The sequence below is a fragment of the Oryza glaberrima genome, chromosome 6 (genome assembly GCF_000147395.1).
Source record: "Oryza glaberrima chromosome 6, OglaRS2, whole genome shotgun sequence".
Classification (NCBI taxonomy): domain Eukaryota; kingdom Viridiplantae; phylum Streptophyta; class Magnoliopsida; order Poales; family Poaceae; genus Oryza; species Oryza glaberrima.
In genome coordinates this window covers 22,677,235-22,701,373 of record NC_068331.1, presented here as the reverse complement: position 1 = coordinate 22,701,373, position 24,139 = coordinate 22,677,235, and the positions used below count along the sequence as shown (strand labels likewise).

The 24,139-nt window shown below is 43.1% G+C and overlaps 4 protein-coding genes across 5 annotated transcripts; 2 read left to right on the top strand and 2 right to left on the bottom strand.

Annotated features, from left to right (window-relative positions):
- The first annotated feature begins 1,768 nt into the window (after positions 1–1,768).
- LOC127778130 (adenine nucleotide transporter BT1, chloroplastic/mitochondrial-like) lies at positions 1,769–5,401 on the top strand. Its single transcript, XM_052304787.1, has 4 exons — positions 1,769–2,097; positions 2,740–3,429; positions 4,450–4,611; positions 4,685–5,401. The coding sequence occupies exons 2-4, from the start codon at positions 2,797–2,799 to the stop codon at positions 5,159–5,161; spliced, it is 1,272 nt and encodes a 423-aa protein (XP_052160747.1). The 5' UTR covers positions 1,769–2,097; positions 2,740–2,796; the 3' UTR covers positions 5,162–5,401.
- Positions 5,402–5,810: 409 nt separating this feature from the next.
- Positions 5,811–7,687, bottom strand: LOC127778131 (uncharacterized protein At2g34160-like). Its single transcript, XM_052304788.1, has 5 exons — positions 7,372–7,687; positions 6,909–6,957; positions 6,321–6,383; positions 6,159–6,223; positions 5,811–6,076 (listed from the first exon to the last, which is right to left on the bottom strand). Exons 1-5 carry the CDS (start codon positions 7,486–7,488, stop codon positions 5,972–5,974), a joined length of 399 nt encoding a protein of 132 aa, XP_052160748.1. The 5' UTR covers positions 7,489–7,687; the 3' UTR covers positions 5,811–5,971.
- A 6,182-nt stretch (positions 7,688–13,869) lies between these two features.
- On the top strand, positions 13,870–16,739 carry LOC127778129 (putative receptor protein kinase ZmPK1). The gene has a single exon (XM_052304786.1). The coding sequence runs from the start codon at positions 13,970–13,972 to the stop codon at positions 16,409–16,411; it is 2,442 nt and encodes an 813-aa protein (XP_052160746.1). The 5' UTR covers positions 13,870–13,969; the 3' UTR covers positions 16,412–16,739.
- A 1,069-nt stretch (positions 16,740–17,808) lies between these two features.
- LOC127775710 (DEAD-box ATP-dependent RNA helicase 52A) lies at positions 17,809–23,392 on the bottom strand. Of its 2 annotated transcripts, none has more exons than XM_052301999.1 (6): positions 22,753–23,392; positions 20,861–20,944; positions 20,313–20,555; positions 19,791–19,958; positions 19,579–19,692; positions 17,809–18,933 (listed from the first exon to the last, which is right to left on the bottom strand). In XM_052301999.1, exons 1-6 carry the CDS (start codon positions 23,299–23,301, stop codon positions 18,289–18,291), a joined length of 1,803 nt encoding a protein of 600 aa, XP_052157959.1. In that variant the 5' UTR covers positions 23,302–23,392; the 3' UTR covers positions 17,809–18,288. The 2 variants fall into 2 exon arrangements, with proteins under 2 accessions (XP_052157959.1, XP_052157958.1); XM_052301998.1 differs by having other exon boundaries at positions 17,810–18,933; positions 19,579–19,698.
- Positions 23,393–24,139: the final 747 nt, after the last annotated feature.

Sequence of the window (24,139 nt, the reverse complement as noted above, 5' to 3'; positions counted from 1 at the left end):
AGTAGATCTAAAAAACTTATTCCATAGATAGACCTTTTTCTTAATGCTAGTAACCTTACACCGAGGTCCAACGTCTCGGTGTGAACGACGCTAGCACTGACACCCTCACTCCCTAGCAACCGAGATGTAGAGGGGTTGGCGCCAAAGAAACTAGCGTTGAGGACCTATTTATAAAATATTTTTTAAAATGGTTAAATGTAAATACTCAGCGCCAAAAAGCTACCGATGACCTATTTGTAAAGAAAAATATGTTTGTTTTGTTCTTTTGGAAATTATTTTATAAATAGGTTCTCGGTACTAGTCGATCCCCTTCACCTCAGCGACTTAATGTGTGTTTGGCTCTCTCGCCCAGCTAGCCAAGCTCGGCAGCACTAAACCATCTCTTGCCAGCTTGCTACCCTTGCCATGGCTTCTATGTTTGGATGGTTTTGCTTCATGTATAAAAGTATTAGTGGCTAGCTGATGCAGATGAATTATTGTTGCTGAGTTCTTCCGTGAATCACTTTTCCTTTTAGATCCAGATTGATTGTTCGTTGCATTTATGAGTTGATGTTGTATTTATGAGTTGATGGAGAGAACAATTTTCAACAAAGCCTGAGCGAGAGTTCGCAACAAAGAACTGGAAGAAGAGGCTGGTAAGATTGTGCGAGTCATTGAAAAAATCGCTAATTTTGGAGAAGTATGTGTTGTCCTCGTTCCAACATTTTCGCGCAAGCAGAGTTTGCCATCAAAGGAGAGCCGATTTGGCTCTCCCTGGCTAGCTAGATTTTTCTTACCCCACAAAGCCAGATTATTTTACCGGTTGCAAACGCGTAGCTTTACTTGGCAAGGCTAGGATGACACTTGCCCAGGATCCAAACATGCCCTTAGCTACCATAGAGGACAAGGGTATTAGCGTCAGTGTCTTTGTCGCTGAGACATTAAACCTCGTCGCCTTGACCCTGATCTAAGAAAAAGATTGCATTCTTAGAATAAATTTTTCTTGGGGGTCTATTTGTAAACTATTTTTTAAAAGGCTAAAATATAAATATCCAGAAACTTTATGTATCTCTTTAGGTTGAGTGCCACTGTAACTTACATGCGGGGTACTCAATATAACGTGAATCTACACCTCAACTCAACCAACGTAAAAAAGAAAAACAAAAAACAGAGAGAGAGGGAAAAAACCTAGTTATCCGTGTCTGCCTAATGTCCAATGTACACTCCTCGGCTCATATCTCATATGACTTTATCACTGACATGTAAATCTAATAACCACTGGACCCATATATCAGTGACATATGCACCGCGTATTTAATTGCAGACTATCTCAATCCTTGTGGCTCGCCTATGCCGTTGCTCCTGTACTGCCTTGCTATCTGACAGCAAAGAGTTATTACCATCTTACCTACGATCAGATGGAATATTTCTTAGTACTACATTTAAACAAACTCAGTACTTCGAATTTGGATAGACTCCATATAGAAACAATATAATACTATGAATCCAGACATGCTCCTTATTCAAATTCATAGAATTAGGAACTCTCTGTCCAAATTCGTAGTATAGAAAAATGTCCCATCCAATCATAGCCTTATATTCTAATACGGAGGAAGTAGGTTAAGGTCGCTACACGAATCTTGAAGCAATCCAAAACCATCAAAAATCGGTCCAAACAAAACAGAAGAAAAAACAGTCAACAGACAAAAAACGACGGCAACATAAAAAGATATAAAAAAAAGAAGAGAAGGAAATATTTTGAGTCCAAACAATTCCAAACCCACACACCCCACCCTTCATTTTCTTCCCCCTTTCATATCCTCTTTTTCCCTTTTTCCACCCTCCACAGCCGCCTCCTTCTATCGCCCCTCTGCTTCTTCCGCCGGAGCCGCCGCCGCGCCCTCCTCCTCGCCTCCTCGCGCGCGCCGCCGCCGCCGAGCGAGCGAGCCCGAAGGGTGCGTGGACGGCCTCCTCTTCCTCCGTCCTAGCCTTCTCCGCTCCCTCGCGCGCGGGCGCGGCGCGGCACGGCACGGCCGGCGAGCAAAGTTCGGAGAGGCGGCGAGGTCGGCCGGCCCAGCCAGCCAGCCAGCCTCGTTCCGCCACCTCGGGTTTTTTAAGGTATTCCTTCTCCGCTACTCAGCGTCCCTCTTCCACCTGGTAGCTAGCATCCCCTCCTCCTTCCCACCGCCCCCGCTTCGTAGCAGTAGCATCCCTCCTGGTCTCCTCCTAAGCGGCACCTCGTGCGGCGTAGATTGGAGATTCATTCGGATTGGGATTGGTTTCGTCTCCTCTGATTAATCTTATTTACCTGTGTGGTGCTGTAGTATAGCAGCTTGTTTCCAGTGAAAAAAAAGAAAAGAAAACAAACTCTTCTTTTTTCTAGGTTTATCTCAACCCCATGCCCCCATGTTAGGTCTGCCCATGCCTTGAAGGGTTCTTTGGACTTTATTACAGTTTGCCATTGCTAATTGCTTACCTAGATTCTTTGTTTCTTCCTTGCTTGATGTATGCTTCAAAGTAACTTTAGATTTTGCCTTTTGTAATACATAGCGTTTTCTGGAGAGGGCGGGTAGGTTCACTGAATCTGCCCCATGTTTATGGTCTAGTAGTGAAAATGTTTAATTGGTCCATAAAGTTGTGATTCCATTGTGCTAGAATTGTGGTAGTGGAGATGGTAGGGCACTTGATGTATTCTTCGTCGTTTCCAACTTTTGGGATTGGTGGCTGAGAATGCGGTTCTTGTTGTGGCTGTCAATGCAGTGCTGTCGCCCGCCTTCACTGTGTGCTGTAGATTGAGGCAAAAACATTTTCCAGTAGATGGCAGCGACGATGGTGGCGATGTCGGCCAAGAGCAAGAACAGCGTGCTGACATTGGAGAAGAAGCAGGGCTGGTCTGTCCCACAACTTCCGGAGCTCCAGTCCCCTTGGGATTTGCATGAAGACAAGGGCTTCTCTTTGAGCTTACATGGCTCTGCCTCCCCTCATGGTGGGCTGTTTGCTAGCGTCGGTCTCAAAGTGTCGACAGCTGCACCAGCAGTGGCACCCAGTCCTGCCGAGCATGACTTCAAGATTCCGTTCGCTGATCATTGCATAAAGTATGTCTCCTCAGCAGTGGGGTACCAAGTTCCTGGGACTGAGGCTGAATCTGTCAATGAGGAAGAGGTGGTGGATGGCAAGGCTGTGAAGAAAGCCAAGAAACGTGGGCTGAAGCTGAAAATTAAGATTGGGAACCCACATTTGAGGCGGCTGGTTAGCGGAGCCGTTGCGGGAGCTGTCTCGAGGACTTGTGTGGCACCTCTGGAGACGATTAGGACCCATTTGATGGTTGGGAGCAGTGGGGACTCTATGACAGAGGTATTCCAGTCAATCATGAAGACCGAGGGGTGGACAGGGCTGTTCCGTGGGAACTTTGTCAATGTCATCCGAGTTGCACCAAGCAAGGCTATCGAGGTAAGTTATAAATGTTGGCTTATGTTGATCCTTTACAAAGTCCAAAGTCCTATTGCCTAACTTTATTATAGAACTAATACATTTTTTGTTTGAACAAAGATGTAACTAATGTATATTAGTTGTATTGGATCCAAGTTGTAACTGGTGTTGGCTTATGTGAGCCAGACGTCCTTTTAAATTTTGATCAAACAATAGTTTTTTTTTTACCTTCCATTGAGATGCTCATGTTAGATGGATGCTTAGGAAAAGACAATTTGTATTAACTACTAACTTATAACCACTTCAATTTTGTGGATGGCCTATCAAAAGCAGTAAAACACCCTATGGAAAATGGATTTTCCGCTATTCTCAATAATATTTCCGCTATTCTCAACAATAAGGCAATGCCACACTGTAGTCAATTTTATATGACAATCAGCCTTCTATCAATAAAGTAGGTATGCAACTAGGAAATACACTTCTAACAAAGGAGTCTGGGTTCACCACAATGGTATTTTAATGTTCTCCATTTTTTCATGGTTGACTGTAATCTTCATGACTACAAACATCTATATGTGTAGTGATCTTGAGACTTTAAGCAAGTCAAAGTATGGACTATGTAGCTTTCTTATATTTTTTATTGTTTCATTCTGATATTTTGAGCTCACTCGCTTTATTTAAGTGTATGCTTTGTTAGGCACTGGCTATATGCCAAAACATGAATAGTAAGATGTTTAACTTCTGGGAAATGCTGACTTAGTGCGTCCAAAATAAACTTGTGAAAAACAGTTTTGCTTTTGTTAATCTTCACTTCCATGGTCTTACATTGCTAAAGACATTTATTTTGGTTTTATGAGGTGGTGGATGGATACTTGTTACACTTGACTTTGACTGAGATTATGTGACCACTTTTTTCTTATGAATTTTAGGATGTCAGAAGTACCTAGGATTCGTAGCAACTAATCAGTCTCTCTTTGATTCACCTATTAAGACATAGCAATACCTTAATTCAACTGATTTTTGTCTTTTGCCCAAATGCAGCTATTTGCTTTCGATACAGCCAAGAAATTCTTAACTCCAAAGGCTGATGAGTCCCCTAAGACACCCTTCCCTCCATCGCTTATTGCTGGAGCACTTGCTGGGGTTAGCTCAACATTGTGCACATACCCCTTGGAATTGATCAAGACCCGATTGACTATTGAGGTGAATAAAACTCCGTTAACTTACACAAGTGCATTTCTCTGTGTACACCCACCTAACCCTACTTTTTCTGCAGAAAGATGTCTATAACAACTTCCTCCATGCTTTCGTCAAGATACTACGAGAGGAAGGCCCCTCAGAGCTCTACCGTGGGCTGACACCGAGTCTGATCGGCGTGGTGCCATACGCTGCAACCAATTACTATGCCTACGACACCCTGAAGAAGCTCTACAGGAAGACATTCAAGCAGGAGGAGATCAGCAACATCGCGACTCTTCTCATCGGTTCAGCTGCGGGTGCCATCTCGAGCACCGCCACCTTCCCTCTCGAGGTAGCTCGCAAGCAAATGCAGGTCGGAGCGGTAGGCGGCAGGCAGGTCTACAAGAATGTCTTCCATGCTCTGTATTGCATAATGGAGAATGAAGGGATTGGCGGCCTTTACAAGGGGCTTGGGCCGAGCTGCATCAAGCTGATGCCTGCGGCTGGGATCTCATTCATGTGCTATGAAGCTTGCAAGAAGATACTGGTTGAAGATGATCAGGATAGTGAGTGAAGCATGTGCTCTTGAAGGAAGATGAGTCCCCTAGTTCTTTTTCTTTCGTCGAGAAATGCAAGTTGGATGATTAACAATCAAAAGTTTAGGACTAAGATATTTGAGATATCTGTTAGATCAAAGTTTTGGCTTTGGCTTCATGTCAAAGGATTATTTGGCTTCTTTTGTGCTCGAGTTCAAATCTATGAACAACAATGTCATCCTGAGCGGAAGCAGTTTTGTCGTGATTTTGTTCGTCTAGATTATATGCGTATTAATGTCGTCGTGTCAAGAATATTTTCGTATCACATTGCACGGGCATGACTAGAACATACGATACAGAATTCAAGAGAAATAACCAAGAATTATTAATATGCCATGAACTACCATTCAAACGGATCAAATTGGCAGAGCCTCACAATGTATGTGTCTCTTGTCGGCCATATTTAACTGAAACATAAACCTGCTGCTAATCAACAGTTTTGAGTTTTGTCACGATTTTGTTCGGTCTTTTATATGCTTCCCCTGCTCCATCAGAGCAACCTGTTTTTGTCTTCAGAAAAACTACACTCTTTCTTGGGTTTATCTGGGAAGAATTATTTTCATCTTTTAAAGATAAAACCGAGAAGCTAAAAGCTTTAAGCACAACAACATTGCTATACACAAAAAATAACAAAAATAGGCACCATGAACTATCATTCAAACGAATCAAATAAGCAGAGCTTTTTGATTACACAAGATAAGTCTCTTGCTGACCACAATAAACGGAAACTTAAACCTAGCAGGAGTACTAAATTAAACTCAACAGCCAACTTAAAATAGTTTATTTAGCTAGCCTTGTTCCTCGCCCTCAGCAGCAGCCGCGGCTTCCCTCTCCTCGGCAGCAGCTGCCATCAGCTCATCAAACTTCTCCGTCTTCCCAAGCAAAATTTCAATCTGGACATCGCAACAGGATCAGAATAAGGAAATCGTCGTCCTGGTAATGAAACAGGCATGGAATAGAGGAAAATAAACGAACCTTCGCCTTCTGCATAGGACGGCTCCTTGAGTCGTCTTTGACATCAACAGTTGATGTCATGATCTCTGCAAGAATTTGATCGAGTAGTTAAGAGACATTGACTTCTTAGTACAAAAGGATTCCGGCGTCGACCAACAGGATAATAAGGCAGCATGAACTTACTCTTTTCAACAGCAAGGCCATTATTTTTTAGAATTTCCGCAACAGTCACCACAGTGGCAATGGCTGAAATAATAAATAAGAGATTTAGCTGTTTGAAAACATCATAACGACAAGCATGAGCAGTGGCAGCTAGAAGAAACATCAGCAGATTTTAACATACAAAATGAAATAAAAAACTCAATCATGGTAGAAAATCCACTAAAATTCAGATGGATGACTAGAATGAAACAACAGCAGAAAATACAATGCCAATTGCCAAGTTACACAGGCAATTGATGATTGTGAAAGCCATGTTTATGGTCATTAGTCAATACACGCATATTAGTTGTACATTCCACTGCTGACCTTTCATAAAGAAGTTGCACAAGGAATCAATAAATGATCGTGAGATGGGGCATTTGACATGAATTGCAAATCAAAATTATATAATGGATATTCTGTCACCAAACATTGACACTAGAGTAGGCAAGTTTATTCCTTGCATAACAGATCCATCGCATCAATTTGACAACTACATATTGCAACTATCAATACAACAGATGCATATATACTCCGAAAGGATTAATAACTAAGGGCGAAAGTGCTTACCCATGCCGAGCGCCGAGAGCTCCACCTCATTATGCTGCTGCATGTATCTCTGCAATCATCAGAAAAACAACATTAGCTCCAACTCCAAAGTATCGTAGACATTTATTGTAATGCGACACAAACATTTGCTTTACCAATACATTCATAAAAGCAAATCACGAACAAGAAAACAAAATCGACACTTGATTCAAAAGCTAGGTCTTTGAAGATTAAAATAGAAATAGATCGATCAAAGGGCAGCTTTTTAGGGTTTTAGACGAAAAACCCCCGACGGATCGAAGCACCAAAAAGGATCTTCTTTGTTAGGCGGGATAAGGGGACAAACAAGAATCGGTCAAATCAAATCGACGAAACAGCAGCAGCATCCACTCGCTATTGCCTCATCACAAACCGCCACACAAAATCCGGTAACAAAAAAAAAATAAATCGAACAGCAACAAGGAACAGGGGGAGGAATCCTGACCTTGGCGAGGTTGACGTAGAAGAAGAGCGGCTTCTTGGTGTTGGAGACCTGGATCCGGTTCTTCTTGTGCGGCTCCGTGATGGACAGGTTGCTCACCGCCTCTGTCACCTCCTCCATCCCCGCCCGAAACCCTAACGAAACCTCTCCCTACCTCCGAAACAAGAAAACCCCACGACCTAGCCGCCAAGAACAACCACAACCCGGCGCAGCGCAACGGCGACGAGCACGCGAGGGGAGCGAATCCGGCGGCGGCGCAAGAGGAATCGCGAGGGGGAGCAAATCCGGCGGCGGCAGCGAGATTGGGGAAGAAGCCCTATCGGGTGGTGGCCGCTTATATTGGGGGAGGAAGAATACAAGGGGGGTACGGGTCGGGTTCGAGTTCGAGTCCGGCTCGGTCGGAAGCGGTGCGGTTGCAACTCTGGCTCGGGAGAGGCCACGCGGGTCGGAGACGGACTGTGCAGGCCCAGTCGTAGCTGGGCGGGGTCGTTGGGCCCATTGTCGACCAGGATATTAGAGAGCAATTGGGTTGGGTGTAGTCTGGCCCAACTTGGCTACTTTCTGATGGACTGAGGTCCTGACTCCTGAGCGTTTGCCCATATTTCTTCGTAAGCTAAAACGATTTATTAGAAAATAAAATTAATTTATAGGTGAAATTTTTATATATGTATTCGTAGCGACTTAAAACTCAATATTGAAAAAAATGCTACATTGGAAATATATTAAAATCAACTTACAAGTTAAGTTTGAAAATTTAAATTTTGATACTGAGAACGAAGGAGTAGCAAAACACAGAAGATCACATGCACTGAACCAAAATCTCATTACAAGGATCCTCTACAGGGATCGCGCAAGCGACAACCATGAAAAACTTGAACGGCATGTTTGGCTGCTAGGTCTACTTGAACAGCCGGCATCAATAATGTCGCACACACGCTGCAGCGCTCGCCTGCCGTACACATGCAAAATCGAGACTTGTAGTGTCCTCTTCGTAATTTATTTATATAACTAATAGCTTATCTAAAAGAATTTGACATTTTTTTCCAGGTTGCCCCTGAGGCGTGATAAACTTCATTTGGACAACAGTACCAAATTAGAATCAGTTTAATCATTGATGTACGTTCTGTCTTGCTCGGTTGTGTTATAAAAACTTTTCTACATCTCCTTGTTTTCGTACGTCATAATTTTCTTATATATTCTCTACTAGAAAAAAATGCGCGTGCGTTGCAACGAGTAAATACATATTTTTCTAGTGATACAACATCTATTATGAAATGATCAATAATTTGAAACATCAGGATTGCTTTACACTATAATTGAAAAGGTTAATCAAAAAAAATTTCTTGGATTTGAGCCAAAAGCCCATTACTTTTTTTTCCTTTTCACCCCAAGCACTGTCCGATGTCTCCTACCTCTCTCCATAAGTGGAACCTTAGACCCAGCTAGCACAACCGCCCCATTTAGCAGCGTCTTAAACCTTCGGAAGACAATCCTTTTGTGCCCCGTATGATGACGGACCCGATCCTCCCATCAAAAATCCAGTCGAGTCTTTTTTGGTCTCCCAACATTGGTTCAGAGCTTTTGATTCACTCGATCTCCCTCGTACAATGACGGGGCTGATCCTCCCCATCAAAATCTAGTTGAGTCTTTTTTTTTATCTCCCAACATTGGTTGAGAGCTTTTGATCCACTCGATCTCTTCTTTTCGTTTGCTCCAAATCGGAGCAAATCCGCAAAACTCGGGACAAAAAGGGATTGGGGAAGCTCGTCGGTCGGTCATCATTGCCGACCATTAAACGAAGATTAAATCCGGCGAAGTAAAGCCGAATTGAAAGGGGAAATCATGGAGGAAACAATGAGGGAGGAGTGGGGAATCAATTTTTGCAATCAACGGAAAGAGAAAACGCACGGGGAGGTAGATCGATGTGGCGGCGGCGTTAGGGGTCGGCCTAGGCGGCGGCTGGAGATTAAATCCGGGAAAATTAAAGCCAAATCAAAAGAGGTAGGGAATCGATTTTTTAATCAATTGAAGCAGGAAACGTATCAAGGTGGTGGATCGGGCAATATACAAAGTGACAAAAAAATATAGTGCACAGCACGCGTGTGGAAAAATTGGATGAGATAAAAAAAAGGGTTGTGGGAAACACCGGAAAAAAAATCAAAGCGGGATAGGAAAAGAAAACAGCGAAAAAAATGGACCAAAAATACTACAAGAAGCCTTACTTATTTTTTAAATAGGTATATAGGTATAGATATAGATTTAGCAAACAACGTTGAAAATATATTAAGAACAACTTCAAAATTAAAATTTAAAAATCAAAATTTTCTTATTAAGGCAATCAATTCTAAAAGTTCAGAATTTTCTTACTAAGGCAATCAATGAGACTCCTTGTGCCATGATCGAAACTTAAGGGTACGAACAAAAACAAAAACGAAGAGTCCTTATGTATAAGTTGTAATCCTATTACCAATCTCTTGTTTAGTGAGTTCACAATAAAAATAACGATTGCTTTGGGTGGCCTTCAGTTGTAACGGGTTGGGTTTTAGATTCTACAGTCAGGAGGACGTGTCGTTCCGTGTCTGGTTCTACTACTTTTTGTTGTGCCATACATGCATGGTGGCCATGGACCAAAATCGTGCACGTAGTGTCCGACAACGATGGATCTCGGATTAAGGCTTTTACGCGGGCATCGTGCTGCTTCATGCGTGATCGAATCGGACACAGGCGACGACGTACGAAGCCATGGCAAAAACATCTTAAACTTTTATAATAGGTAAAGATAAGTATGATAATAAAAATTGCCCTGGCTCCTTAGTTTCTTTCACTTGTCTATTCCAAAAAAAAAAACAGTATTAGTAAATTTTGTGGTATAGAATTATAGATGGCTAGAGATATAGATTTTATATACATATAAATATCACACATATATCATCATTATATTAACCGGAACATACGCTAGTATAGGTGTCCCTGAATGTGTTAACTCATTACTCCAACTCCACGGTTCAACGTAATCGTGCGGGGCAAAGAAAAACTGGTCATCATATATCGCACACTTAATAACAATCAAAACATGACTAAATAAGTCTTCCTATAACTTCAACTTCAAGAAAAAGAAAATTGAAACGAGCTTCAAGAAAATTAAAACATGATAAGTTGAGTTCAACTTCAAGGCTGTAACAACAAGTAATCACGTTTCAATTGATATTTTTTGTTTGACTTCTGGACATCATATATGTGGATCTCATGCAGGGAAAAATCAGATATTTTTTTCCTAGAGCACAGCACATTATCTTTTACTTCAGAAAGTGGCAGAGGACAGCGATTAATTGGCACAAAGAAAATTCTTCTATACTCAAGTTTGAAAAGAAAACACCGCATAGCTAACTGTTCGTATTGAGGAACAGTTCCCTTTCATTTCCAGTACATGTTCCCAAAACAAAAAATTGTTTTTGCAGTACAGACTTTCATGGCTTCGTATTGACACCTAACCTCTGTCTTATAAAAAACAATCAATTTTTAGCTATGAAGTTGGACGTAGATTATACTACGAAGTTGGACATTTTATAGGACGAGGGGAGTAGTACTATTCATCCGTCCCAAAATAAGTGCAGCCATGGTTTTTCGAGCCCAACTTTGACCGTTCATCTTATTTAAAAATTTTTTAAAAAAAATTAAAAACATAAGTCATAAGTAAAGTAATATTCATGCTTTATCATCTCATAGCAACAAAAATGCTAATTATAAAAAAAAAATCAAATAAGACAGACAATCAAAGTTAAGTACGAAAACCCATGGCTATATTTTATTTTCGGACCGAGGTAGTAAAAAATAACTCGAGGAAGCATGTCAGACAGTGGAGCAGTGAGACAGTGACAAGCGGTGATATTGATCCATAATTTTGCCCTGATTGTGTCAGGAAATCAAGCATCATCAAACAGAACTTAAGTGCTTACACAAAGTTGTTCTTACTACCATCTTTCTGTACACACAAAGTTGTACCAATATCTACAACATCAAATTAGTTTCATTAAAATTAGCATATAATATATTTGATAATATGTTTATTTTTTAAATATTGTTATATTTTTATATAAAGCTAAAGTAAAAAAATTCAAAACGACTTATAATACAGAACGGGAGAACTAGTAGTTGTATGATGATTAGAGATGTACTCCCTCCATCTCATTTTATTTTAAGTACAACCATAAGTTCCGTGCTCAACTTTGATCATCCGTGTTATTTGAAAATTTTTTATAATTAATATTTTTGTTACTATGAGATGATAAAACATGAATAGTACTTTACTCGTGACTTATGTTTTTAATTTTTTAAAAAAATTTTCAAATAAGACGGACGATTAAAATTGGACGCGGAAACGTATGGTTGCACTTAAAATAGAACGGAAAGAGTAATGTACATATAACTGTTATAGATTTCATCATTATATTAAACTCCTGAGCAATACTCTCGTATAGGTGTCAATACATTCAGGGACACCTTGCCGGTCAAACAAGGACGGGTGGTCACAGCATCGCACTCCAAACAATTAATTGAAAACTTGAAGGATGCAACAAAAGAGCAGTCACATTTTAATTGAAAAAAGAAATTGTTTGACTTTGGGTCTGCAGATGTCATATGTGGATCTGATGCGGTGACGGTGGGAAAAGCCAGACATTAGTTTTCCTAGCTCACACTCTCATAGCACATCAGCTTACTTCCAAAGTGTCAAAGTGAGAGACGTCAGTGATTAATTGGCTACAAGAGAATTCCTCTTAAGATTCAAGGTTGGTTGGAACCGGGTTTTACCTTTACCGGGAAGAAGGGTTACTGCCCCATTTTTCTTTAAAAAAAAAAACTGCACTTGGCTAGGTTACCGAGCCATTTCATTTCAACTGTTCAATTGAGGAGAAACAGTTCCATTTCATTTTACAGTGCAGGTTTCCAAATCGTATTGCAGTAGTTCCTCTCAAAAATATTAAATTTATTTCATATTTTGGTTTCTCCAAATAAGTTAATCATATATTTGTAGTTTTTATGTATCTAAAACTTAAATAAAGAAATAAATTAAATATTTGATCGGAACCTGATGAGTCATCTTAATACTTATTGATTGCATGCTTATATATACACTTCTTATTTTGTTACGTGCAAGATGAGTTTTTTTCTTCTAGGAATTGCTATGCATCCCAACTGTCCGACTCACGTCACGTACGACTAAATTTGATCAATAGTTGTAAACGGCTGCAATGCATATGAACATATTGTCCTTTGATTGATATATGGTTGCATGTCTTTAGTTGTACATAAGTTATACAACTGAATCTTATAGCAGAACCCCTGTGATAAAAGTATTTTTCTCTTTTGATGGAGTATTGATTTTTTTAGGGGAAATACTGCAGGGGAAGCCCCACAGTTAAAATATATTTTAAAAAAGAAAGGATTACAAAGAGGTGCTATTGATCCACAATTTTGCGCTGATTATGTCAGGCAATCAAGCATAACCAGACAATTAAGTGAACACATAAGGTTCTTAATTTGTGTGCATCTTTCTATGCACATAAATAAGCAAATAATGGGATTAGGGGAGGATTATTCACGGTATAGAAAATGCTTGGACAAGAGGGTTTACAGTATACACTTCTCCATCACAAAGCTATTGACGTTATTGCTTATGTGAAGTCTCCAACTCATTAAGTATTTCCTTCTCACCTTCTGCACGGTGAAACATTCGCATAAAAAAGGATGATCATCACGAAATTATACACAAAGTTGTTCTTAGTTTGTTTTTGTACGTAAATAAGCAAATAACGGGACTAGATGAAATATTCTCTAATATTCAAGGTGCAGAAAATGCTTGGACAAGAACATTTGCACTTCTCCATGAAAAAAAAACATATTAACATTACTATTTCAGAAATCACATCCGATGACTGGCCAGATTAATACTATGTGAAGTCCATAACTCACTGTGCATTTCCTTATGGCCATTGACACTGACACATCCACATATGAGTGCATATCAACTGTTACTGTCATTTTCATGAATGGCCATCAACTGTTACTGTTGTGCTGAATTTTCAAGGTTTGAAATTTACCGAGGATGCCCATGTGCAACAAGCCAACAATGAGAAGCGGCAACGTCTACCAATCCTTCTTGAACTGTAGCCGACAAATTGTACAGGAAGTTGAGTAGTATACCGTTGTCAAGAGGCAATTGAAGTAAATGACTTTTCTTCTCTTCTCCTGCATGGATGGCGAACCACAAGTCGTTAGAACGACCTGTCTGCAGCTTTGCTTGACGAGTAGTGGTATACAGCAGCTAGCTGAAAGACTGAATCACTGAAACAAGAGGCTTTACCTAACATTGAAAGACACCAGTCAATGCACAATTCATTGAATCGTTGACTGACTAGAAGGTGGGGCCGTCTCAATTAAAGACAGAAAGAAAAAGGAAAGGATGAGAAGAAGAAGCCAATAAAGATAAGTATTGGTGCATCTCCCCTCCTATAGTTCTAGGGAGTCTATGTTGCTAGTTGGATCCTACAATAACATGCATTTCTGATCATTTCAAAGATCAACTCAGAAAGGGGAGGCAACCATGGATGCACACTCTGCTTTCATGTTTCTCCTCGCTTTGATCCATCTTCTTTTGCAGATATCAGCTCGTGATTTCCTCTCACCTGGCTCCTCTCTCTCAGTAGAGCGCAGTTCTGATGTGCTCTACTCACCAGATGGTACTTTCACCTGCGGGTTCTACAACATCTCCCCCAATTCCTCCATCTTCGCAGTTTGGTTCTCCAACTCAGCTGAAAAGACGGTTGTGTGGAGTGCAAATCTTGGTCGTCCTGTGTACACCTGGGGATCCAAGATCAAGTTAAACATCGACGGAAATATGGTTTTACAAGACTACGGTGGTCAGATTGTGTGGACAAACAATGTGAGCTCTTCAAATGTCCAAGAGGCTCGGTTATTGGAAAGAGGAAACCTCATCGTGAAAGGCCAAGGTGATACAATTCTATGGCAAAGCTTTGCTTCTCCAACTGATACTTTGCTACCCAATCAGATTATTAATGGTACTATAAAACTGGTATCTAGTACTAGTAGTAATAGATTACTTGTTCCTGGCCACTACAGCTTTCATTTTGATGATCAACATTTGCTTACATTGTTTGATGACGAGAAGGATATCTCTTTTATCTATTGGCCAAATCCATTCATAAACATGTGGGCAAAGAAAAGAATATCATTTAATACCACAACACTTGGAGTTCTTGATAGCTCGGGGCATTTCCTTGGGAGTGATAATGCAAGCTTTATGGCTGCTGATTGGGGTCCTGGGATTATGAGGAGATTAACACTAGATTATGATGGTAATCTTAGGTTATACAGTCTCAACAAGACAGACGGGACTTGGCTAGTCACATGGATGGCATTTACTAACCTCTGCTTTGTACGTGGTTTGTGCGGCATGAACGGAATATGCGTGTATACACCTAAGCCTGCATGTGTATGTGCCCCTGGACACGAGATCAATGACCCAAGTGACTTGAGTAAAGGATGCAAGCCAAAGTTTACAATCAGCTGTGACAGAAAGCAGAAGATAAGATTTGTGAAGCTACCCACTACTGAATTCTTAGGGTATGATCAAAGTACACATCAGCAGGTTTCGCTTAGTACTTGCAAGAACATATGCATGAGTGATTGCAGCTGCAAGGGTTTCTCATACTGGCAAGGAAATGGTAACTGCTATCCAAAATCTTCACTTGTTGGTGGTGTAACAAGCCAATCATTGCCTGGTTCAACCTATCTCAAGCTTCCTGAGGCTTTAAAAGTCCCCGAGTCCTCCATTCCCCGCTCACAGCCTTCTGGTCGTCAATATGGCCCTAATTGTAGCGCAGAGAACCAATATTCCATTGCAAATTTCTCAGATATCTCAAGAAGTGGTCAAAGTGAATCAAGATTTTTCTACTTCTACGGATTCTTATCAGCAATATTTCTCATCGAGGTAATTTTGATTGCATTAGGATGGTGGTTTATTTTGAGAATGGAGGGCAGGCAATTAACAGGAGTATGGCCAGCTGAATCCGGCTATGAAATGATAACAAGCCATTTCCGCAGATACACTTACAAGGAGTTGCAGAGAGCTACTAGAAAATTTAAGGAAGAGCTTGGCAGGGGAGCATCTGGTGTAGTGTACAAGGGAATCTTGAAAGACAAGAGGGCAGTAGCCGTGAAAAAGTTGGCAGACATAAGCCAATGTGAAGAAGAATTCCAGCATGAGTTGAGTGTGATCAGTAAGATTTACCATATGAACCTAGTGAGGGTATGGGGATACTGTTCTGATGGTCCACACAGGATGTTGGTTTCCGAATATGTGGAGAATGGTTCGTTGGACAAGAAGTTATTTGGAAGTGAGGCCTCCCAGACCTTACTTGAATGGAAGCAAAGATTTAAGATTGCTCTTGGGGTGGCCAAAGGTTTAGCATATCTTCATCACGAATGCTTAGAGTGGGTTATCCATTGCGACGTGAAGCCCGAGAACATACTGTTGGATGATAACTTGGAGCCAAAGATCACCGACTTTGGCCTTGCAAAACTCCTGAACAGAGGGGGATCCAATAAAAATGTATCACGTATCCATGGAACTAGAGGTTATATAGCTCCTGAGTGGGTTTCTAGTCTCCCAATAACAGCAAAGGTTGATGTCTACAGCTTCGGAGTGGTCCTTCTAGAATTATTGAAGGGAAGTCGTGTTTCAGAATGGGCAAAAACTGAGGATGAAGATGATGAGGTTGAAAAGGTCCTTCGGCGGGCTGTTAGGATGCTGGCAGAGAATGTGAAGTTGCAGGAGGATAGTGAACGGTCATGGATCACTAACTTCATTGACTCGAGATTGAATGGCCAGTTCAACTACTTGCAAGCAAGAACAATGATCAAGTTGGCTGTTTCATGCATAGAAGAAGATAGAAGCAAAAGACCCACCATGGAGAATGTAGCGCAGATGCTTCTATCAGTTGATGAAGAAAATATCATTACATAGCAACTTACCTGTCCTGCATCAAAATGTAGAACCATTTGGCACATCAATGTAATACTCCCTCCAGACGGAAATACATGTCTTTTGGGACAGCTGAATTGACCTGCGCTCAGTGCAATTTGCTTGTCGGAAATGGCAAGTAATATTGACTGGAGGGAGCATATTTGTAACTTGTACTGTAAGAAACTAAAATTATATGAGGCAATATGCGCTCTAGCATCAATCAAAGATGCGTAATTTGTCCATAGATGTGCTGGTCCTGTAGAGTTGTTTTTCTTCTTAAAAAAAACAAGTGGCTTGTGAAATTACTGCACTGGTATTCACAAATAGAGAATGGTATGGTTTCTTTGCCTATGCAACTCTTGCCTTCATACTCTTAAGTCTTAAGTTCAACAGAAACGCTGTCAGAGATATAGCACAACTTCAGCGCAACTGCGCAAGCCGCAGCCAGCAATACATGGGTTTAGATTGGCATCCGTCATCCGTATTGCACGGAGATTCCAGAGGAGATGAACAGCTGCTACCAGCCTAGCAAAAGCACTAGGGCATCGATTCGGATCTCGGGGACAACACACAGGCACTCCTCCATTATACGAGAGTAGAAACCGACACCCACCGCTGCTAGTTCAAGGGATAGGGCAGCCATACCTGCGGGCTGCGGCGAGGAAGCGTAGGGGTTGGACCAAGCGCGCCGCGCGTTGGAGCCATGGGCGGCGGGGCGAGGCGGGGCGGCGCGGCGCGGCGCCTCCTGCGGGGAAACCGATCAGCCGACGGCGCTGGGACGACTCCGCTGGCGTTGCCGCGTTGGGCGAGGAAGTCGTCGGCGACACGAAGCTGGGCCAAATAGTTTATGGGCCGTTCCTTTGGTGGACTTCTCTTGGGCTGTTAGGGGGGGTGGCGACGAGCAGGCGCGTCACGAATGGCGGGCAGAGCAAGCGAGGCAAATCAGTCAGGCAGTGAGCGGCCTGCGCGGGCAGGGCGCGCGAGTGTGAGAGCGGCCGTGTGCGAGCATGCCGGGAACAGGGCCGCGAGCAAGGCCTCTGCATCTCGCCGGGTGCTGGTTAATTATATTATCATTGTCTCGATTTTGATTCGGTTTGGTTCGTCTGTGCGTAGGATTACATCTCCACAGTGTTCTCTAGTGTTGCTGCCCATTTATGCCTAGAGAAAGATGTGGACGCTTTTGATTCATGTTCATAAACAGAAATAAGTAGAAATATATGCAACTGCTGTAAAACAAAGGGGCCAAATATGTAAGCATATACATGTCTTTTTGTCTCATAGTTAACACCATTAAGTCATTTAACATAACAGAGGTAACTCTGAGCTTTGTTTCAAAAACGAGGGCAAAATCACAATTGCAGTTCAAAGTAGGAGTAAAATCACAATTTAATATCATTATATTTTCTTGCAAGTTACTATTGGATATATTATGTAGGAGTGTTAGGGATGCCAAAAGTTTGAATCAAGGCATTTTACAAAATTCCATCCCACCCTTCCCAAGACTCGCACAAGGAAGAAAAACATCCAGCATCAATAAGGAATATAAAGTTCTTCCTTAAACACTGGTAAATATAGCAGTGTCGATCAGCTGCCACTTACAATAACATAGTAACAAGTTTTAAGCAACAAGTGAAACCTGATCACAATGTCACCACCACCATTCTGGCCAAAACCCCAACTTCCCAACAGAGCCACATACCTCTGTGCACCACCGTTGTATAGGTATATCAGACGAGACAAGGCGATCAACAAGGTAAAAGAGCAGCAGAGACCAGGCGTGCCCACCGCCATTTTGGTTCCCCTACTAAGTAATTTTAAGCATGGTAGTATATACGGTATGTGCACTGAGAAGTGAGGACGACGCCGAGAGTTCCAGCTTAGTCCCAGCCAGAGGCGTTGATGTCGGCCGTGCCCATCGGGTACGAAGGGTAGTACCGCGGGGGTGGAGCACTTGCTCGGTAGGGGTCTCCACCACCGCCACCGCCACCGCCTCCGCCTGAGTAGCCACCACGGCCACCGCTTGAGTAGCCACCACCACGGCCACCACCTGAGTAGCCACCACCACCACCTGAGTAGCCGCCGCCACCACCACCACCTGAGTAGCCGCCACCACCACCAGAGTAGTCATAGTCACTGCCCTGGCGGAAATCTCTGCCAGCAAACCTGTTGCCCCCGCCACCAGACCTCCGGTTTCTTCCACCGTAGCTTGAACCTCCATAGTACGGCCTCTCTGCATACTGTACGAGCCAGTCAGGAACATCCTGTTTCGCCTCGGTCATCAGCTCCAGTAAGCCCTTCGCCAGCGAGTGGTCAGACTCAGTGAAGAAGGCCGTGGCTGACCCAGCCTTCCCAGCTCTGCCAGTTCTTCCAATCCTGTGGACGTAGTCCTCTACGCTCTTGGGAAGATCGTAGTTGATCACATGAGCAACATTTGGGACATCCAGGCCCCGTGAGGCTACATCAGTGGCAACCATTATAGGAGTGAGGCCAGTCTTAAAGGATCTCAGTGCGCTCTCCCTTTCCTACAAATGGTGCATGAACAAATGAATGTTGTGGTAAAATAAATGGTGAAGAGTACAGATATGATCTTAGTAGAAATCTGGGAAAGGAATTCTGAAGTAGCATCTGCAGCAGTGATAAAAAGTCAACTCTGTTTTTCTGACGACAGATAAATGTCATACTATATAGAAATGCAAACTGTAATTTGTTCATCGAGCCAAAGTAAGATAACAATATAGTTATATGAAAAAGTAGCTGAAGCATTAGCAGAGATATTCCATTCAGAACCTTCAGCTATTAATAAGGCAAATAATAACCTAGCAAAGAGTGGGAGGTCATGTTCATGCATGAAAGCAGGGAGAAATGCTTCAATCAGGCTGTTAACGAAAAATGAGACCTTATCTAAAGCTCTCAGTGTTTAAAACTCAAAACAGGTAGTCCAGTAGAAATTGCTAGCTAAAACTCTTTAAAACTCAAAACAGGTGGTCCAGTAGAAATTGCTAGCTAAAATGTCAAGGCCACAGAGATAAAGCCAGCACAGCAGATACTCCAAACTAGAATTGTGCAATATTGCTTGATAATTGCAGTGTTAGCGTGCTATATACTGTTGCAGTGTTGCTAGAGAAACAGTTAGGTGGTTACCAAGGACTCCAGGCAAATGCATTTACCTGCTGTGTTCTGTCACCATGGATCGCTGTTGCAGGGAAACCTTTGCTGTATAGCCAGTACCTCAGAGAGTCGGCCTCTCGTTTTGTCTCCACAAACACCAATGTCAGAGGTTGCTGCAGCTACAGAACATGCATGCTAACATCAGAAGGACGTTCTCAAGCAATAAATAGTAAACCTTCAAGCAATGGGCACCAATAGTAAACTAACATACCTTACTGTTAGCCACACCGACAGATTGCCTCTGTAAAAGATCAAGCAGGTAGCCTCGTTTCTCCCCGTCAGAGAGGAGTTCAACTTTCTGCATAATTAGGTCAGTACTTGACCCCACCCTCCCAACAGTGATAAATATGTAGTTCGACAAAAAGTCCGAAGCCAGTCTCTGAAAACAAGATCAAATTCAGAAAGTTGAATACAAGACAAATGTATCACAGCAGATAAGTCAAATGCATTAGTTAAACTAAACTCAGATATACTGATCGTATATAGCTCTCTAGAAAAACATATATTGATTTATTGCAGAGATATAGAACATTTCAACACAAAATAAAGAATGTCAAGATTTGTGAAGTACAAAACCTAAGCTCTATCTGTTTTTTTTTTGTGTGCAGCAAAGTCGCTTAAAGCTTAAAAGTTGATTTGATCCTACAAAAACAAAGCAGTGCAGACACTCCACCCTTGATCCTACATTCCTACTTTGCATGAAACTCCCTTAGTAAATAAAATTTTCATTTACCTGAATCTCTGGTGGGAAGGTTGCACTGAAAAGCATAGTTTGTCTCACAGACTTCCTTGGCATGTTCATTCTTTCAACAATCTTCCTTATCTGAGGCTCAAAGCCCATATCCAGCATCCTGTCGGCTTCATCCATTACCAGGTACTTGATTGCCTCAAGGGAGACTTTTGATCTTTCAACCATGTCCACAAGGCGACCGGGTGTAGCAACAAGAATATCAGCGCCCCTCTCTAGATCACGGAGCTAAAAGCAGAAAGCATAAAAAACAGTAAGATGGAAATTGCACAACGATAGAGCAAAAAGAGAAGGTATATAAACACAAAAGAAACATCCATCAAAGTTATATCTATACTTTTCAGCGTTGCATGAAGTATTTGAAGCAAGGTGGCATGCACAATTTTGCAAATTAAATTCCCCCAATATATTTATATTCATGCATGAAACTTAATTCAGCAGATTAGAGACGGTTAAATATGCTTCACAAATAGGAAACGAAACAAAAGGCAGCATTCCCAAAGAAACAAACAAAGGGTGAAAGAATCAATCACCTGGTTATACATTGGAGTTCCTCCATAGGCCACCACAACTCTAAGTCCAGTTTGGAAAGAGAACTTCTTGGCCTCCTCATTAATCTAAAATATCAAGATACAAGCAGACAAGTTAACCACAGGCAACAAAAGTATACGTGAATCAGAATAAACATGCCTTCCAAGGATAAAATCAAAAGAAAACATACAAGTAAAGGAAAACATATACATCAAACAGCAGACTGCCAATCACATTTTTAGGACATATCCATGCAATAAGCCAAAAATGAGTTAAATTGCGCTCACGTAACATTTTCCAAAAGAGTGACCAATGAAATTACTTAAGTAGTTATCCTACGCCATATTAAATTCCACACATGAACTAATGCTGTTGCAGAATAGCTCCTTATTCTAGGGTCTATGCACAGTACCATGCATTAAAATATGCATACTAATGCACCAAATAACACTAGCTGAAACAACAAATGCATACAGGATCAACTGAGGGAACAGAACTAGCTCAGATAAATAGGTGCATAATCTAAAGAAATTCAGCACGTAGAAACCATAAAGAAAAAATGATCAGCATAATCAAATAGCAGCAATCCCTCAGAATCTGGCTGAAATAGTGCAAGCAGAAGTCGTATGTGAAAATCAGAGAAGTGCAAAAGAATATTTGTTACACTCACAAATTGATTCACAATGAAACAGGCCCAGAAAGTGATCGAGGAATGAGTACTTAGGTGGTGTTTGGATGGGAGGGACTTATTTTAGTCCCTCTCACAAGAATTTTAGTCCCTCCCATAGGGACTTATGCTTTTGTGAGAGAGACTAAAATAAGTTCCTCCCATCCCAAACAGCCCCTTAGTTTACAGGATTGGAAACTCAAATATTTGCATTAAATGGATAGTGATTCTACCAAGTACCACCAAGATGCATCGCATATATACTTCTCATCCGCATATTACCAACTCACCAACTCACAAAATCAGAAAAGGTAAAACACAATGCACAAAACAATGAAAATAATTTCCAAAACTAGCTACCAGCACAAAATGCATCCTAAAATTCCAACAAAACTAAAAAGGTACTTACATTATCAAGTTCTTCATAGCAGAACAAAGAGAAATTTTGGTTAACAGTGTCAATGAAAATCACATTATCAAATGACTGTAACCGCACTCAAAGAATACTGAAATTGGCAATAGGAGATCTTAAATTTGACCTAACAGACAACTTGCTACTCTACAATCAGGAAAAAAAATGCACATTAGTATAGTAATGCGGTGTTAACAATACAATATTAGGAAGATCAGCATTCAGAACATATTTGTGAAATAAAAGCAATTGAACAAATCGAGCATGCACAGTGAAAGTCATAAGCAACAGAGTCAACATTGTCTACAGAACATCGGTCGCGATACAGTTTGAGCAACAAGGAATAGAGGCCAAACACCCTGTAAACGAGGGCGCCAACTCGCAAAGCATGCAACGCCGAGCTGGGCGCACCCGCGCAGGCCGCTACACGTAAGGGCATGGTTCCAGAGCTTGAGCTTCCACGGGACGCCCACGGCGAGACATGAACCAAACAGAGCCACTTGCCTGACATATGCGCTCGCCCCGCGCCTGCATAATCTCACGCGACGCGACGCCGACACAAACCGAGCGGCAACCACAGACAAGACAACACAGGAGCGAACAGGTGCCAACATCGACATGGTGATGCATATTCTACTCAAACGCGAACACGAACGCGAACGCGCGCACCGGAACAGGGACGAGACAGACGCGCGTCCCACATGGCGCGACCGCGCGCCCCAACTTCGCAGCGGCGGCTTGTTGAGACAACACTCAGGGCAATGTCGGATCGCGCAAAATCGAAATGAAGAGAGCGAGGAAATCGAGCCCGTCACCTGCGCGGCGAGCTCCCTCGTGGGCGCTAGCACGAGCGCGCGGGGCTTCGCGGCGGCGCGGTTGAACGACGACCTCTCCCGGTGGCCGATTCCGCTCCCTCCCGCCGCGACGAGGCCGCTCACGACGGGGAGGCAGAACGCGGCCGTCTTCCCGGACCCCGTCTGCGCGCACGCCATCAGGTCCCTGCCGGCGAGCGCGATCGGCATCGAGTAGCGCTGCACGGGCGTGGGGCTCTCGTACCCGCACCTCGCCACGTTCCGGAGCACGGCCTCCACCAGCCCGGCCGCCTCGAACCCGTCCGCGGGCGGGGGCACGTCCTCGCCGCTCACCTCCACGGGGATGTCGTACTTGTCCAGCCTCCGTTCCCCGCCGATCTCCACCCCCGCCAACCCCTCCGCGAGCTCCCCCACCTTCCCGCCGCCGACGCCACCACCGGCGGAGTAGGAGGAGCGGCCGGAGCGGGAGACGGTGGACCACGCACCACCACCACCACCGCCCGGTTCGCCGCCGGCCTCCACCGACTTCGCCACCGCCGCCGCCGCCGCCATGTGGAGACCCCTCCTACCCCTAACCCTACCACCACCACCACCACGAAAACCCTCTCGACTTCTTTTGGGAAGGGGAGAGAGATCACCGAGGAGGGGGAAGGCGAAGGGGTGGTGGGTCGCCGTGTTTATGTAGGCGAGCTCTCGTTGGCTCTGTGAGTGGAGGTAGCGTGATTGGGAACCTCGCTGCACCGGGTCCACGAGCGAGGGCACGATCTGACCGTCCAATCGCGCGTCTCAGAGATTCGAACGGCTCAGATGCGCTCCCAACGAGGAACTGGGGATTCGGTAGGTGTTGCCCGTTGTATGGGCGAGGGGGGTATTTGCGGCCGTCGGATTGGGAATGGAAGGGCATGATGGCTCCGCGGAGGCGGTGCCGGGGTTTCCCGCGCGGGGAAGGGGAATGGGCCCACCTCTGCTTTTCTTTCTGACACCGGAGAGGGGGATCTCTACGCGGCTACGCGTACCCGACTGTTTCGTACCCGCCAATTCTGAGACTGACATGTGGGGCCAGAGAATCCCCGGGGTTGCGAACTGGCATGTGGGTATCGGTGTTTGCGAGGTTGGTTTTCTCCTCCACCTTTCAGGCTTCACGGTTTTTACCAGCTACTGCTGCAGTACAGCTGTACAGTGCAGCGAACTTCGAATCTTTTTGGTTGTACAGTCGTGAACTTTGAAATTTCGAGTAATTTGAAGCTTTTAAAGAAATTCTACTGAAGGGGTTATTTTTCTTTTACTCACTTATCTTAGGTTAAAAATATGGATGAGAAAAAAACATATGCCATGAGTAGTGTTGAGTGATATGAAGTACCAAAGAGAGATCAAAAATCGAACCAATGTT